Source organism: Malaclemys terrapin, chromosome 15 (assembly GCF_027887155.1).
Source record: "Malaclemys terrapin pileata isolate rMalTer1 chromosome 15, rMalTer1.hap1, whole genome shotgun sequence".
Lineage (NCBI taxonomy): Eukaryota > Metazoa > Chordata > Testudines > Emydidae > Malaclemys > Malaclemys terrapin.
The window spans coordinates 22,418,712-22,437,355 of record NC_071519.1 but is presented as its reverse complement, the minus strand read 5'-3'; the positions used below and the strand labels follow the sequence as shown (position 1 = coordinate 22,437,355).

The following is an 18,644-nucleotide window of genomic DNA, read 5'->3' as shown; positions in this document are numbered from 1 at the left end:
CTTTCATTTGAAGGAAATCTGAGAACATAGATTAATTCCTTTGGATCAGAAAGAATTAGGTGGCAGTTACAGTATGCATGCAACATAGGGAGCAGTTCATTTCAAACACCTTCCCGCATGTAGTTTCCTTTGCATGTTTTAGGAATGTCTTTGTCTCATCAGATGCACAGCAAGATCTTTAATAAAACAGCGGTTAAGGCTTGGAATTCCAAATCCCAGCACTGAAAAGAACAGGATCTTTGACGCAATCCTTATTTTCGTCCTGCACCATGGAGCCACTTGGTATCTGTATCTGCTCAACAATAATTACTTAGGGAAGTAGACCATGATTTCTGATAATTAATTCCCAGAGTGACTGGACTTAATTATTCATACAGCAGCATATGAAAAAGTGGAAAGAATTTGGGAACCCTTCCATTACTAGATCAGTTTAACTGGAAAATTGATGGGGGAGATGGTCATAGCTTAGGTAATTAGCTTGTTATTTCCTTTCTGCTCCATGTTAACAGAGGCTGGATTATTTTGGGGTGGAGGGGTTTATTAATAATCCCCCCCGTCTTTTCTTCTTTGAATTTTTGGATAATACCTATCAGTTCCGGGATGTATCACTTGACTTGAAACTGGATTTCCGTGTTTAGTCTCCGGTCATGGTACCTTAGTGAGATATATGTCATTTTCTTTATTCATGTTAAGTGTAATGAATGTATGTAAGGTAGGTTTACATTTTTCTCACCAAGCAAGAAAACAATCCTCTAAAATTTCTGTAATGTCTTTCATCTTGAAGGACCCCACAAATTGCACAAAGGGGTTACATCGCCCACAACTCAAACGCAGCTACTTGTATGGAATGTGGAAATGAAGAGGAATATACTCAACTGAACCTACAGGAGGAATTTATGGAAGCAGAACATACTGAACTGCTCTGAATTACTGCCCTGGAGTCAACAGCATTACTCTTGCAAAAAAGGCCAGGGGATTTTAAATATATAACACATTTTAATATCTAAGTTTAATAGTTAGGGACAAATGTACATTCTGATGTCTACTGCATCCAGCAAGAGGGAAAAACCTGTTGTGCCATGCATCTCAAACAACCATGTACGATCAAGAATTCTGTTTCATGTTGTCCAAAAGACTGCACCAACCGCACTACACCATGCTGGGGTATTGGGTCACTACTGACCAAAAGGGAAAAGTGCCATCTACAAAATGAACGTGACCACTTCCTGCAATGCTGTCAGTTTTCCCATCCACAAACCGATCCTGCTTAGCTTGTAAGAGCATACAGACTTACAGCATAAGCTGGCCTGAATGGAAACAGTACTGAGAAGCATTACACATGCCAAAGACCTGGAAGCCATTGCTTCTGGTCAGCACGGCACTCACCTGGATAAAATCGGGAAAGCGCTTTTTACAGGTAGGGCAGGTGAAATAGCCATCATTGACGTGGATTGCCACGTGATCTTTGAGCAGGTCCAAGCGGTCAAAAGACTCAGGACAGAAAATACAGGAATATGTTTTCTGGTCCAAGTGGAACTTCATATGACTCTCCAGAGCGCCGCTGTTGATAAAACCCTTATTGCAGATGTCGCAGGTCAGAGGGCAGTTCCCCTCCCGCCCATGGAATCGCAGGTGCTGATCCAGCTTGTCCTTCTCCCGGAACGCCTTCCCACACTGCAGGCATTTGAAGGGACGGAAGGACTTTCGGATGAACAGATGCTGAAGAGCTGCATTCTGAAAGACACATCCAAGAAAGAAGATCATTGTTTATTATCACATACAGACTTTACATACAAGTATTGTCAAATTTAAGTGAGCCAAGATATTGAGCAGTTAAATCTCAAAAGACTCCTTGGAGGTAGAAATGTATTATCTCCATTCTACAGATGGAGAAACTGAGGCAGAGAACGGTTACAAGACTTGCCTAAGGTCACACAGTGAGACTGTAGCAGAGCCAGGAACAGAACTCAGGAGTCCTGAGTCCCTGTGCCCTGCTCTAAACACATTTTGACACATAAACTCACTCTTCCGTCTCCAGGGTGGGCTTGAGCCTGAGAGGTGTTGGACATCTGTAGCTGATCTCTCAGGACAAGGCTCTGGGTATTTATATTTGTAGATTAGCCACCACACTGAGGCATCTCCCAATTACTCATACGCATTGTCTGTTAGCAGAGCCTCTGGGAATCTGCAGCCTTTTGGGGGGTCGGTTTCTGCATCAAGGAGCATCAGAGAGATCTGCAGCAGTGGTTTAGCATGGCCCCAAACGAATAACGCTGGATCAAGTGGATCTCTGTGCTAACCTAAACCTTCTCAGTATTATTAAAAAAAGAGGAATGGGAGTTTTAAAAACATTACAGTAGGGCCAGATAGGCAGCTTCAAGAGCAACACATAATATCTTGTGGGGAACCCATACAATTCTACCCTTTTTTTTTTTGTGAGTGAAGTAGAGAAGTGAACACACTCACAGAGAAACACATACAGAGTTCTGCTAAGAGCTTTGGTAGAATTTTGTGAGCCAATCAAAGGTATTTGATTATATCTAATCAAGCATTAATTGCATTTTTATTCATTACAATGTTTAGACATTAAACTCAATTAAATATATATTTTTAAATTAACTTACTATGCATCTCCTGCTATTGTTCTTCCTTCTCTTTCCCTTTTCTTTCACTCCATTTCTCTTTCTTTCGTTCTCTCTTTCTTTCTACCGTATATCTTTTCTTCTCTCTCTCTTGCCCCCTCTTTCAGTGTCTGTTTTCCTTTGATCTAGTTTTCCTATAACATTTAACAACTGCTGTTTCTTTCCTTCTCCTGCTTTCTAGATTAGACAAATCCAGCGAAGCCCTGCTCAGCTCCTGATCCCTGCTCTGGCTGCTGTAGGAGCAGTCACAGCTGGACTTGCAACCTGTGGAAATAGTTGGTTGCCCAGTGGGCCTGCATTTCAGTAGTGGCCTGGGACTTTTTATGCTGGCTGGCAGTGCATATGGGAGCAGACTACATTGACAAATATGAAATCCCATATTACAGTGCAGAGGACTGAAATAGTCTGGGGATTCAGCAATTTCTCTGGCGGTGCTATTGAAATCTAAGGAATTTTTACACTCTTTCAAGACAGGATCTCCCTTCCAGTGTTTACTGTTGTCTCCTTTCCACTCAGCTTCTCTAATTTTTGTTTTTTTTTAATCCACATCCATGCTAGTCAGTGAAACAAGGCTAGAATGCTGCTAGTTACTGTGTTTGAACATGCTCGTTATTAGCATGCTTTAGAGTAAACAGAGTCTTAGAGAACAAAATTCCCTGGTTAAAACCATCTCCACTCTCCTTTATTTATGGGACTTCTTGGCTGGCATGCGCTGCTACTCTTGAGTCAGTGTCAAACAGCAGATACTGATGAAGCAGGGTTCAAAGATGCTCTGTCAGAATTAGAAGGCACCTCGGAAGTTATTCTGGAGTACTGGGCTACAGACACATGAAGATAATCTGAATGGTTCTGGCCACTGTCTAAACTGTAAAGGAGGAAACCGTCCACTCTTTCCAGTAAAAGCGAAACGTAACGGCAACTGTTTATAGAAAATGACAAAACACTATATATATATATATCTATATATACACACACACACACACACACACACATTTCCCTTTTCCCATGTAATCTCAGACACCATCCCATGACATAAGGAAAATTTCTAGGCACAATCAGAAGATTTTGGAATGTTCAGCGACACCAGTGATTAATTTAGCTGAAATCCCGAGTGCCTTATAATGGACTTCACTGGAGTTGGGAGTCACTCTTATACTGTAAAAAGCGACTGAGTCCTGTGGCACCTTATGCTCCAATATGTCTGTTAGTCTATAAGGTGCCACAGGACTCTTTGTCGCTTTTTACAGATCCAGACTAACACAGCTACCCCTCTGATACTCTTATACTGGGGGCATGTTACTCCGTTACTGAGTCAAATTTTGGGGTGGTTGGTCTTTATTTCAAGACACAATAATACCTCAAAATCCTACAGCACTTTTCACAGAATTATTGACATATTGGGCTGGAAGGGACCTCAAGAAGTCATCAAGTCCAGCCCCCTACACTGAGGCAGGGACCAAATAACCCTAGACCATCCCTGTCAGGTGTTTGTCCAAACTGTCCTTAAAATCCTTAAGTGCTGGGGATTCCACAGCCTTCCTTGGAACCTTATTCCAGAGCTTAACTACCCTTGTAGTTAGAAAGTTTTTCCTAATTCTAACCTAAATCTCCCTTGCTGCAGATTAAGCCCATTACCTCTTGTCCTACCTTCAGTAGGCATGGAGAACAATTGATCACCGTTCTCTTTATAACAGCCCTTAACGTATTTGAAGACTGTTATGAGGTCCTCCCTCAGTCTTCTTTTCTCAAGACTAAACACGCCCCATTTTTTTTAACTTTCCTCAAAGGTCAGCTTTTCTAAACCTTTTATCATTTTTGTTGCTGTCCTCTGGACTCTCTCCAATTTGTCCACATCTTTCCTCTGAGTGTTGCACTCAAAGCTGGACACAATGCTTCAGGGGAGGCCTCATCAGGGCCGAGAAGAGCAGGACAATTACCTCCAGTGCCTTACATGCAACACTCCCCACAATGATAAGAGCCTTTTTTGCAACTGCATCACGTTGTTGATTCATATTCAATTTGTGATGCACTATAACCCCCAGATTCAGCAGTAGTACCACCTAGCCAGTTTTTCCCCATTTTGCCATTATGCATTTGATTTTTCCTTTCTAAGTGAAGTACTTTGCACTTGTTTTTACTGAATTTCATCATCTTGTTGATTTCAGATCAATTCTGCAATTTGTCACGGTCATTTTGAATTCTGATCCTGTCCTCCAAAGTGCTTGCAACGCCTCTCAGCTTGGTGTCATCTGCAAATTTTATAAGATACTCTCCACTCCATTATCCAAGTCATTAATGAAAAACAGAACCAGACACAGGACTGACCCCTGAGGGACCAAATCAGACACACCCTCTCAGTTTGTCAGCGAACCATTGATAACTACTCTTTGAGTACAATCTTTCAACCAGTTGTGCTCCCACCTTCTAGTAATTTCATATACACCACTTTCCCTAGTTTGCTTATGAGACTGTTATGTCGGACTGTGTCAAAAGCCTTACTAAAAATCAAGATATATCACTGCTTCCACTAGGCCAGTAACCCTGTCAAAGAAGGAAAACTAGGTTGGTTTGGAATTTGTTCTTGACAAATCCATGCTGGCTATTCCTTATAACCCTCTTATCCTCCAGGTGGTTAGACACCAAATGTTTACTAATTTGTTCCAGTATCTTTCTAGGTATCAAATTTAGGCCTACTGGTCTGTAATTCCCTGAGGTCCTCTTTGTTCCCCTTTTTAGCCAAGGATCTCAAGGCACTTTGCAAATATGAGAAATTACACCTCACAGTGTCCCTGGGAAGTGTTGTTATCTCCCCTTGACAGATGGAGGAACCGAGGCAAAGAAAGGTGAGGTGATTTGCCCAAAGTCACACAAAGGCAGAAACAGAACCCAGAAGTGCTGACTCACAGTCCCCACCTCTAACAGCTAAAAAAACCATTTCTCTTAAGAAACACTGGGCCAAATTCACTCCTAGAGTAAGCAGGTGTAACTCCCTATGTGCACTTGCACAGTGATCCAATCTGTCCCATAATCTTGGGTTTACATGTTTCAATTGTTTGTATAACCATTTACTTGTGCTTTGAAATAAAAACATGCATAATTTTCTGCTAATTACAGGGATTTACCAGGAAGTCAAACAATCTAGACAGATGCAATTCAAATTTCTATCTCCTCCAATACTGTTTCTTAATGTATTTAACCCAAATACTTTATCACAGTGGCAAAACAGAAGGCCAGATCCTCATCCAGAATAAGCTGCCATAGCTCCATTGATGTCAAAGAGGCTATGCTCATTACCCCAGATGAGGATCAATAAACAGGCTTTTGGAGACTTTTATACTCTCCTCTGTTTATCTCTTAGAAGTTTAAAAATCATATTTCTTTTCTTATCGCTTCTGTCCTTTTCCCTTTTCAACTCTAAGTGTAATGAATTGCAGAATTTGAAACAATGAAGCCACACTCTGGATGGTTGTACGTAAGTGTTACAAAAGATCTACCCGCAGTTAAAGAAAACCATAGATAGCTAGAAGGTGGGGGAGGAAATATCTTTTGTTGGATTTTATTTTATAGATCGCTACATCATTCAGATTCCTCACCCACTGCCAATGAGGCTCTTCCTTGATGGGATAGTATGTAAGATGTGACTGAAAACTGAAATGAACAAAGCCTTTTAGAAAAGCAGTCAGGCTTGGCTTTAATTTCAGAACAAAATTCCACTCTCAGAGCAGCCCACTGCATCTTGATTCAGATTTTTCTCCCCTTATATTCATGAATGTCGCAGCAGAGGCAATCAATGTGGGCCAATAATGATGTAAACACCTATTCACTGGGAACTGGACTGAGACCCATTTCACGCAGGCCAAAAAGCAGCTATAAGATGGCGACGAGTCCCTTCTCCAGTTTCTTCTGATCAGGTTTGATGACCAAGAAGGTCATCAAATTTGAATAGATGATCAAGAAGAGGGAAAGGTTCTGATTCCCAGCTACCAATTCCAGGATCCATCCCGTTTCCTTTTCGTATGGTTTAATGGAGCTGGGTGTAAGCCAATCTTCAATTATTAGAAATCAGGATGAGACCTAATGTAGGGGCAGATTGTCTCACATCTGTGGGATTTTTACACTTTCTTCTGACACTTCTGGTACTCATATTGTATTCGAGAAGGAATACTGGACTAGCTGGACCCTGTGCCTGATCCTGCATGGCACTTCCTGTATACTACCCTATATGTATAATTACATCATGACTATGCAAGATCTGCTCTGGAGATAGTTTGTTAATTAAAGCACTATTGTCAACTAGTTATAATACTTTAGAGTTTGAAAAAAGTAAGGGGATTTACAAAACCTATTATCAGTACATATGTTTCTCTAGTTGTTGTTGGTTTTGCGGTTGGTTGGGGGGGGGGGGCGGTTGCTTGTTTGTTTTCCATTTAGTTTTGAATTTAAACATTCCCCTTTCACTATGTTATAAACTCAAACACTGCAATCAGGTGCTAGTGCCATGAGAACCAGAAAAGTGAAACTGACTGGAAACTTAAGTGATATTGACCAGACTAGTCTCAGCCAAAACTGAGTGATGTGCATAATTTTTGTATGTTATTTTGTTATTTAATGAATGTGTTATTTATGTAAGTATGCTTAAAGATATTTGCTAAGCACATTTTAAAATATAAATAAATACATAATATTTTGCATTTACATTCAAAGTAAGTAAACAGCAAATAGTAAAAGTATAACTGATTTTTAAAATTATCCGGCTTGTAATATCTGTAGTTGTTATTAGTAACATAGATAAGGGATATTTTGTTTATAAATTAGTTTTATGTTGACCAGTGTCTCTTTAATTATTGCTAAAGAACCCAGGGTGAAATCCTGACTCAATGACAAAACTCCCATTTGACTTGAATGGGTCCAGGATTTTACCCCCTAAAGTTTCAACAATGAACGTTTGGGAGTCCAGCACAAGTGGTGGTAGCTGTTGAAATATATTTATCAACAACCGAGTGCTGCATTTTTAAAAACTATTTATTTAGAGGCATTACTATGGAGCTTATTACCACAATACCTGTTAATAGTCATTACAAGAAATGTTAATTCACTAGAAAACTAGATATTTAGATGAATCTATATGACTGAACACCAAATTTAAGGTAGTTTTAAGGCGGGTCAAACCCAAGGTACTTGAAAATGTTTCTTTCAAATTGCATGCAACTCCATATTAGGTATTTCCTAAGTGGGAACTGTTAAAAGCACTAGACAGAAAGGTGTAAAATATATTGTTATGGTCCACACTCTGCCAGACTACTAAAGCCACTGAAGCCTAACATAAACTACCAAAATCAGGTACACAGAGGTGCACCAGACAGACTTGAATCAGGTTCAGGGGCTGCAAAGGGACAGCCCATTAAATACCCAGCTTAAAGTTTTGGATGATTCATTTAAACATCTTTTAAAGAGCTAATTATTATTAATTCCTTGCAGTGGATCAGTCTGAAGGGGACTAAGAGCAACTATGCAAACACATAGTTATTGGGATGACACTCAGTTTTGTGCATGATCTGTATACAAAAGAACAAACACAAGACCATCAACAACGCAGATTCCATCTGGAGACATTAAGCAGAGGTTGCACAAAATGACATGGCAGGCAATTTTGTTTCGTTCCATTAGGTTAGACACAGGATAAAAACCAAACCTACCTGCAGCTCCAGCTGAGCAGGCAGCATTGGGGGAGAGAAAAATATTTATGTTATGAAATGGACCGTAAAACAGAAGACTTGGCTTTGGCAGAAATCAGTCTCCTGTGGGTCATTATCAGTCAGGGCCAGATCTGGAAGTCCTAGCTCATTCTTCACTCAGGCAAAACTCCCAATGAGAGTTTTGCCTCAGTAAGAACTAAGCAGGGAGTTCAGGATTTGCCCTTCAGTTAATAACTGCCTAGAAGGAGTTAAGATGTGAGTAAGAGTGAAGATGAAAATCACAGGTAACCTTTAAGACACACTGTCTTTCTGCCTTTCATGTTTTCTCAGATAGGATGTTTATTAAAAATTATATAATGAACCCTCCAGAGTCTCGGTGAGAATGAAATGTGTCTGGCAAGAAGTGGTAGCTATGGGAAGATAAAGAGGTTATGGATGCCAGGATCAGATTGCTGGGAAGTAACGGGTAGTGATTTATTTAAGTGCTGTCCTACTGGTCGATACTCGTCAGAATTTAATAATCTCTTACATTTCCATTGTGACTTTCAGCCTGAAGGATCCCATTGTGCTTTACAAACTGCACCTCTGTCCTGCAAGCTGTTCTGCATGAGTGTAGGGCTTCATCCACACGGAGAAACATTCAGGATCAAGCCTAGGTAAGTACAGCCATTTTTGAAATGCATCCAGAGAGTGGCAACTAACAAACGCATTGGATGGTGCACAACAGTGGGTAGGAAACATTTATTTTAGCCAAGGACAATGATGTAACCCCCTATGTCACAGTTCAGGGCAACTGCACCTGTATTCTCCGCCTATGTTTCAGTAAGGGCACCCACTGGTTCCTCTGGCCGTCACCCCTCTTGAAGGGAGACACGCATCTCATGTCCTTCTGAGAGGCTATTTCCAGGCTGAACAGTTCCCTGCCTTCACCATGTTATTCCCAGCAGAGACAGGCTGCTCAAACTGGCCTGCTGGCTTTCTCTTCAGAGACGGCTAACAGTGTGACTGCCCACGAGTATACCACAAAGCTCTTTTTATGCAAGCCTCTTTTATTCTTAAGGTAATAGCACTACAGACAAAACACATTACAAACAATAAAAGAACCTACACACGTGCTAACAGGCTACCAGAGATCACCCCAACTCTAAAATGGGCTCTTGCAGGAGCAGTCCTTCAGCATCCCACCAAGGTTTCAAGTTCATCACAGCTTCATCTCAGAACAAGCACCCAGTCTTATGTGCTTGTGAAAATTTCCATTACTTGCATCTGAAGAAGTGAGGTTCTTACCCACGAAAGCTTATGCTCCCAATATTTCTGTTAGTCTTAAAGGTGCCACAGGACCCTCTGTTGCTTTTTTCCAGTCTTATGGTGCCTCGTTAGGCCCAGTTCTTCCAGCCCTTCCCTGAGGATTGGGACCTGCTGTGGGCCAGGGGTCCTGTCTAGTTATGGGATCAAGAAGAAAGCCCTGGGCCTGTGTAAAACCAGGCTAATTATCCAAAAGTCGTTTCTTTGTCTGTTGGTCAGTGAAGAATCCAGTTTGAACTAGTACAGCCGAACCTTTCTGGGGGGGAGCTTCAAAAAGCTGATAACCGGAGGAATTACATTTGCACCCCCTTCCTCCTCGAGGAGTTGCATGTGATTCCACAATGACACATAAAAAAGTGCATTTTTAATACAATGGACCCCAAAGGTATTAAACCTAATTCAATAAGGTTTAAATTCATACAATAAAGTTTATCTTAATTCCATAAGGTTTGTCCAGTATATTGTCAGTCTGTCACACCCTACTCTTACAAAAAGTGTTCCATAGGGTCGTTAGTGTCCACCCAAAACAAGGCAGGACCTCAGTGTTTAAGCTCTAATCTCAAGAGTTTACTCTCCCGCAGAGTAAACTCCATGAACTCTACAGAAGAAGGCACGTGTTGATCCTACCAGGATTTGAACCTATTGTTCCAGTGAATCTGTGTTTCAAACTAGAAATTTAAACCATTAAGCCATTCCCTCTAACGTAGAGCCTAAAAATAGTAGCCTTCTTGGTAAGTAGATCTGTACCTTCCCAAAACATGTAGGATGGTCCTGATTTTGACAGGTGCTTTCCAAATGCAAGTCTTATATTTATATTGATTGTTGTAACACTGTGTTATGACAGCTTTGTATCTTCGCCATGTGATGTTGCACAAGTAAATGAAACAGAAAATGTCTCAAGAGAATTATTTACTTCATGGAATACATGCAAAAAGGTGATGTCCCTCCACATATCTACTTCAGGCAACAAGTTCTAGAACTGCAAAGGCAAATGAATGCCAGAGCTGTAAACAAGAAACCCAAGAGAGGAATGACAGATATATCTATGTACTTCCTTCACTGTGGACCTGATCCAGCCCCCACTGAAGCCAAGGGCTGGATCAAGTCCTACATGCATACTGCCCTCTACTGGACACACTGTCAGCCTTGCATACGCATAGGTTTATGTTACTATGCTTTTCTCAAGAGGCTGCATCCTACAGGATGATATAAACGCTAATGCAATGGTACAAGTGTAAACGTCCATTAAGAGCTAGTCTATTATTACTGTGTATTGTAATGCAGAAGTTTTGTTATTTAAAATACAAAGAATATTGCTCCCCTTTGTTGCAGATATAAAAGAATCATGTAATTTCTAAAGAACATCAATTCACTGAACAAAGCACCCTCAGTTACATCTAGGTTGCAAATGTCTGAACATATGTAAAAGCTTTATTATTTTTTTAATATTACTCATACTCCAGGATACCTTTTTATGTTTAATTTCAGAGTGCAACAGAAGGAGACATAGTAAAACTGAGGTTTGTGCCTAATAAAGGCTTAGAAAAAATCACACAAGGCTTCTTCATGATAATTATTTCTTTTAAATCTTTGACTGGAATTGTTTGTCTAAGAGGGGCAGTCCTATCATCACCTCATGCTTTATTCCTTTATTAGAAAGGTAGAAGAGGTTCACAAAGCTTGATTGATGAAAATAAAATTACTTTCATATCTCTTATATAGTTTCTCAACTGTCAGGTCAAGACAAGCACCAAGTTATTGCTATCGAGTAAGAAATCCTATCTAAGTAATCAGGGTGACTTACAGCTACCTAGTTCCAGGTCCCAATGGGTAGCCACAAATTTTGTACCCGTTCTTTAAAAATAAATGACATTTTACATATTTGAAACCATAACTTGGGCTTCCCTTTGCTGGTTTATGACATTTCCTAGCCACACGCTGTGATAACAGGGCACAGTGGATTGCACGCACACATTGGAAGAGTAAGTTCTGACAAACTGTCACAGTACGGTGTGAATTTTCATGGTTAAAATCTAAGGTTGAATGACAGAACTGCTCACAGTCTAACATAACCTAGGCAGGCTCTATGCAACCATCCCACATGCAATGCCCCCTTGAGTTGAAGAATCTCTGCTTTGAAGAACCATACATCTCTAGGGCTCTGCTAATCAAGGGTTGTCAAATGTGCCAATCTGCAAGGGGAGCTGAGGAAGGAGATCTGTGATACAAACATGTCACTGAGGAATAAATCACCACCACACTCATCTCACTTGTGACCCAAACTCAAGTTTCCAGGAAACAGGCTAATGCATGAGACAAACCAAGTCAATCTTTTCCCCGTTACCGCCAAACCAAGAGTGAGACCTTCAGACCTTTTAAAATCCAGTAATTAAAGAAATCCAATGAAACCACCTCTCCCCATCTCACCCACGACTGCACCTTATAGGACAGAAGTTGTACTATCTTATGCAAAATGAATCAAGACATACGTGGGAACTGGTCCAATGCTATTTATTGTCAGAGCTTCAGCAGCTGGTTCCTTACTCTATAATAGTTTGATCACCACTGTCTGCTACTACCAGCCATGTTCCCAGTGTTCTTGGGTTACAGCTGTCTGGTGGACTTACATAAACACACCATTACTAGTCTAGTGTTTTCAACAGAGAGGAAGATCAAAAGAAAGACCACTTCACGGAACAGTGACTCGTAGATGCCAAGCATTTAATAAGTTTCACACTCATGCATTTTTAGTGTGACTTGGCCAAATTCTGCTCTTAGTTAAGTCACTGTATCTGTTAAGTAACACCATCAATGCTGTCACATAGACATTGGTGGACACTGAGAGTAAAATCTGGCTCAGTGTCCCCCATAAGAATCATTCATTGTCTCTTTTTTTAATCCTCTCTCTCTTTCTCTCATCCCCTAAAAATGAAGTCTCAACTTGTTTGCAGCTGTTTCCTTCTGTAATCAACATTTTACACATGGAGGAGGGAAAAAAAAGATTTTAGGCTAAATAAACCAATCTCACAATTACATGGCTTGGAGGATTATTTGCCTGAATCATTTCCCTCCCACACATGGTGGAAAAAGCAGCTTTCTCAGCTGCCACTAAGCACAGGTTCAAAGTGTTTGCTGTTGGTATGTAAAGTTCTCAGCACCGGCTTTTAAAGGGAGGAGGTTTCCTACTCCAAGAAATAATTTTATGATTACAAATCTTCATCTTCATCATCATCATCATAGGAATGAATGGACACAATGCCTCTTTAGCAATGACTTCTAAAGCCAACAGATCTGCGAGACACGCAGATGGTGTTCTGAACAGGCCATTAGTCCATGCCACAGCACCATGATTTGGACGGCTGTCCGGAGCGCTCCTGCCTGCCAACTTGGATGGACTATGTTTCTATGAAAGAATTATTGTGCTGGAATTGAACCAGCTCCAACTGGTGTCCAAATCTCACTAGCATCTCATGACACACTAACTCTTTGTATTAGGTTTGTCTTACTTTCTGAGCGAGGGAGTTTTCTGAGCTTGAGATGCTGTGTTTGGGATTTGAAGACAGACACCACACTGGAGAAAAAGACCAGCTGTTGCCTGACTGGCCAACCAAGCCTTCCACTGGCTAAAGCAAAGTGAGAGGGCAGGAGAGGACAAGGGCCACCATCATCTTCACTTACCCGAATGCGCTTTGCTCGCCGCATGTCATCTGCTGTCATGGTGCTCTGCGTAGGCACCGGGCTCTCATCATGCTGCTGCTGGAGTTGCATTGGATGGCCTTCTGGCTGTTGATCCAGTGCCGACTGTGTCTCTGGTGGCACTGGGGTCTGCTCCTGCTGTTCCAGCCCATTCAGTGTGGCTTGTCCAGCCTCATCAAACTGCCCCTTGCTGGAAAAATTCAGCAAGTCCTGAAATCACAAATCACACAGCCAGTGATTATTTCCCTCACCCAGCAAGAAAGGCTCTAATAATACTCCATTGGCAGGTGGTTGGATTTCTGCATATTGTTAAAATGATCACACTCATTACACTGGTCTGTACTTGCCTTTTTCCTTTAAAATTTCCCATTGCTGACAGCAGTTCGGCTCCATCAGTGGTAGCAACACTGGGAGCAGTAGCGTAGCTGGTGCTGCAGGCGGGAGCCCAGGTTCTAACCACCATATTATCCAAGCCTGCTCATGACACAGGGATTAAACCACAGGTGGCCTAGCTACATTAGTGCCCTACTATTGCTGTTACCAAGGGAGATGAACCTGTTAGCCATAGTGGGAAATTTTAAGGGAAAATCCTAGTGTAGATGAGGCCTCAGGGGAAATACAGAGGGTCTCTCTCTTGTGCAAGTTAATTGTCAAGTGAATTGAAATATGATGATATTTTCATGTTCAAAGTTTGCCCGATCCAGCAAACTAACGGGAGTGGTGAAGCTGGGAGTAAGACACTAGGACATAAAATTGTGCCCTGTTTATTTTCATATCCGACTCCCAGTCTCCATCTCTCTAGGCAGCAGCAAAACCAAACTGGGTGTTGAATTTACATTTGTTACACAGCGGAGCTGCTTTTCTGTTTCTCGGAACCAGTTCAGAAGAGGAAGGGATGTTGGGAGTGAGAAGCAGAATGCCCCAAACCCCACATTCTCCTCCCTGACAAATTCCAATAAATATTCTGGGATGGAAGATTCCAGTAGCTTAAGAAAAATAATTGATTGTTATATTAACTGCTTACAAAACAACTAGAGAAATTTGAGTAAGAAGAAAGCCATGGAATAGGGAGCCAAGGGCATCTAAGCTCAAGAGATGTCCTGGCAAAGCTCAGCAGTAAGGGGAGGAGAAAGAGCGCGCTGCAAGGAGGAGTGCATCCAGCTACGAGCCCTGAATGCTCAGTCAGGGGAGACTTTTAATCTGAGGATCCAAGGTTCAAATCCCGGTTTGATTGGTAAATTCCCACAAATTGCTGAACTTGATGAGGAATTCCTGGTTGAAGTTCTGCGCAGGAGGTCAGACTAGATAATGATGATAGTCCCTTCTGACTTTAAAATCTACGAAAGGCTGGGCAAGGCCATTCGTTTAAGCAGTGGATAACACACACAGCACTGAGTTGAGTCAATGTGAGTCAGGAGGGCATCAGGTCTCTTTCACTGTGCTACTCAGCGTAATGAGAACTCTCCAACCCTACCACAGCTATAGTGGCTGCAGAGTTTGAGAGCCTCCTAAATGAGATGCTGTGCTACACCACGTCCGCCCCCGTCCCTAGCAGTGATGTTCCTATGGCACTCAGTGTTGACACGTCGCAGTATTCACAGGGTGCCTGTTGTAGAGTGTAGTAGCAGTTCTATCCTTTGGACCTACTTAATTATATTTATCTGTGGCCATACCACCTTGAGCCTTGTCTGCTAAGACAAGTAGGGTTGTGCCAGATGACAGACTTAGACTCATAGACTTTAAGGCAAGAAGGGACCATCATGATCATCTAATTTGCCCTCCTGAATATTGCAGGCGATAGAACCTCACCCAGTGACTCCTGTAATAGGCCCATAACCTCTAGCTGAGCTACTGAAATCTTCAAATCATGATTTAAAGACTTCAAGTTACAGAGTGTCCACCATTTATTCTAGTGCAAACTAGCAAATGACCCCTGCGCCATGCTGCAGAGGAAAGCAAAAAGCCCCCAGGATCTCTGCCAATCTGACCTAAGGGAAAATTCCTTCCCAACCCCAAATATTGTCATCAGTTAGACCTGGAGCATGTGGGCAAGACCCACCAGCCAGACACCTGGGAAAGAATTCGCTGTAGTAACTCAGAGCACTCCTTTTCTAGGGTCCCGTGTCCAGCTGTTGCAGATACAGCAGAATCCTGTTTATCCGATCTAATTGGAACCAGATCAGATAATCAAAAATTCAGATAATCTGGATAATGGGAAAGTGCAGGGCTACCGTGTCATCTAGTGGCCACAGGAGAGATTGCCCACTTCTGGACCTGTCTGCGCTGGTTGTTCGGTTAATATGGAGAGCTGGATAATGGAGGGTTGGATAAACAGGGTTCTACTGTATGTGGTAATAGCGCTTGTGGATAGGCCATATACCATTGTAGGCAACCTCATCGTACCAATCGCTCCATAAATGTATCACACTCAGTCTGACAAAAGTAGGGTTTTTGCCCTCCCTCTCCCCTTTGAATGCTCTTCCAAAACTTCATTCCTCTGATGGTTAGAAACTTTTGCTTAATTTCAAACCTACACTTGTTGATGGCCAGTTTATATCCATTTGTTCTTGTGCCAACACTGACCCTTAACTTAAATAACTACTTTCCCTCCCTGGTGTTTATCCCTCTGATGTATTTATAGAGAGCAATCATGTCTCCCCTCAGCCTTCATTTTGTTAGGCTAAACAAGCCAAGCTCCTTAAGTCTTCTCCTGTAAGGCAGGTTCTCCATTTTTCTGATCATCTTCCAGTAGCCCTGCACCTGTTCCAGTTTGAATTAAATGCGGGAGACCAGAAATGCACACAGTATTCCAGTCTCAACAGTGCCTTGTCAATGGTAATAACACTTTCCTGTCTCTACTGGAAATACCTTGCCTCATGCATCCTAGGATTGCATTAGCCTTTTTCATGGCTACATCACACTGACAGCTCATAGTCATCTTGTGATCGACCAATATACCCTGGTCTCTTTTCTTCTCCGCCGCTTCCAACGGGTAAATTCCCAGCTTATAGCAAAAATTCTTGTTGTTATTCCATAAATTCATGACCTTTAACTTTGACTTATTAAATTTCATCTCCACTAATAACCTCCATCCAGGCTGACAGTTCATCTTTCAGTATGACCCACTGTAGTCTCCCCTTTAACCAGTTCCTTACTAACCTTTCAATTCTCATATTAATCCCCATCTTCTCCAATTTAGCTAATAGTTTCCACTGTGGAACTGTACTAAATGCCTTACTGAAATCCAGGCAGATTAGATCTGCATTTCCTTTCTGGCTTTTGCAGATCTCACTTTATCCCTACAGTTTCTGATCTCTAAGAGAGAGCTTTCCTTGCTGATCCACTCCTTCTTCCATTCCTTGTAGGCTTTCTGTTAATAGCTCCTGCAACTTTAGCTTAAAGTAATTCCAAACCTCCTCCACATTCACATTCTTGAGTTCTGCAGTCCACTCATTTCCCTGACTAATTCTCTTAATTTTTTAAAGTTTGCCCTTTGAAATCAAGCACCCTATTCGCAGACCTATTTTTGTTTATCTTTCCATTTAGTTTAAACTGAATTAATTCATGATCACTCAAACGAAGGTTATCCTCTATAACCAGTTCTCCTATGAGGTCTTTGCTACTTACCAATGCTAACTATAAAATGGCATTACCTCTTGTTGGTTCAGTGACTATTTGGTAAAAAAATCTGTTGGCTATCACATCCAGGAATATCTATTAGTAACATTTGTCCTCCACTCTATAGCTGGGAAATTAAAGTCTCTCATAAGCACACAATTCCCAGTAGCATTTGCTTCAATAAAAGTATTAAATAAGTCTCTAGCCATATCCAATTTGGATCCTGGGGGTCTGTAGCAGACCCCCAAGAACCATCCCAGCAGAGCCTCTATTAACATTTTCCCCCAAAATGATTTTGACTCAAATAGATTCCATTTTATCCATTCCATCACTTATTTCTTTACAGTCTACCTCATCGTTATTATACAATGCTACTCCACCACCTTTACCTTTATTTCTCTCTCTCCTGAACAGCACGAACCCTTTAATGCCTGTATTCCAGTCATGACTATTATTTCACCATGTTTCTGTTATCCCTATAATGTCTGGTTTCACTGCCTGCACCAGTAGTTCTAGTACCTTCATTTTGTTCCCTAGGCTCCTTGCATTGTTGTACAGACATCTTTGTTGTTTCTGCTTGGCCTCACCCAGATTTCTTGCCAAATTAGGTACAGTCATTTTTCTGCCAGTATCGCCTACCTGACTGTTACTGTCAGTGGAAATGGTACCATCTTTCCTATTGATGTCCATTCTCCTACCCGCTGTTGTTCTATTCTCCATTGCAGTATCCTCCTTTACTTGATTTTCTTCCCACTCAATACTGGAATCAGGCATGGAGATTACAGCTGTCTCTCCTGAATTCCTAGTTTAAAGTTCTTTTAATCAGTTGTGCCAACCTCCACCCTTGAAGTCCATTACTCTCCCTGATCAGGTGGAGTTCATCCCATGAGAACAGTCCTCTGTTCGAGAATGCCTCCCAGTGGACGAACATCCCAAAGCCCTCCTTATAGCACCACTGCCCGACCCATCTGTTGGTCATCTTAATCTTGTCTCGCCTTTGCTCTCCTCTTCCCACTACAGATCACCTGAGCCTCCATTTCTTTAAGCATCTTCTCCAGCCTGGCATCGTCTTCCTTAACACATCCCCAGTGAGAATCTAGCAGTATCATTTGTTCCCACGTGGATGATAATCAGTGGATTCTTTCCTGCTTTCATTAGGATCCTCTACAGCCTCAGGTTCACATCCCATACCTTAGCTCCCTTCTGTTCTCTGGATCAGCTCTGGTGACATGCCTATCCGTTCTTCTTAGTTAGGGAGTCCTCAATTACATAGATCTGCCTCTTCCTAAGTGTTGCATTAAAAGATGCAATAGAGTCATTTGTATGCAATGGATGCACTCTTCCCACTGAGTCAGTACTGAACCAATGCCCCAGCGACATGCCAAAGGGCAGATCATTGCTCCAGATGTCAGTTTTCATCTGAGACATAAAACTGAACCATTGATCACTTTTGACACTTTTCGTAAAAAGAAGGGCATTAACTCTAGGCCTGATGTGCACTGGAAAGAGTTTGCTGGCATAGCTATACCAGCAACACTCCCCCACCTCCCAGGTGAGGTGCACCTTATCCTGGCAAAAGAGAGGTTTTTTTTGCAGGGATAGCTTATATCAGTTCCCCAAATGAAATAAACTGTACCAGAGAAAGAACCTTTTATGCTGGTATAACTGCATCTCAGGCTTTTGGCTG

General features: G+C 41.7%; 1 protein-coding gene across 4 annotated transcripts in view; it reads right to left on the bottom strand.

Annotated features, from left to right (window-relative positions):
• Nucleotides 1-18,644, bottom strand: part of PRDM10 (PR/SET domain 10) — a 73,881-nt gene that overhangs the window by 21,763 nt on the left and 33,474 nt on the right. For all 4 annotated transcript variants that reach the window (XM_054005544.1, XM_054005543.1, XM_054005546.1 and 1 more), the window contains 2 exons: nt 13,322-13,549; nt 1,387-1,734 (listed from right to left, as the gene is read on the bottom strand). In XM_054005544.1, the coding sequence (XP_053861519.1) occupies nt 1,387-1,734; nt 13,322-13,549 (576 nt within the window). The remainder of the gene's footprint in view (nt 1-1,386; nt 1,735-13,321; nt 13,550-18,644) is intronic.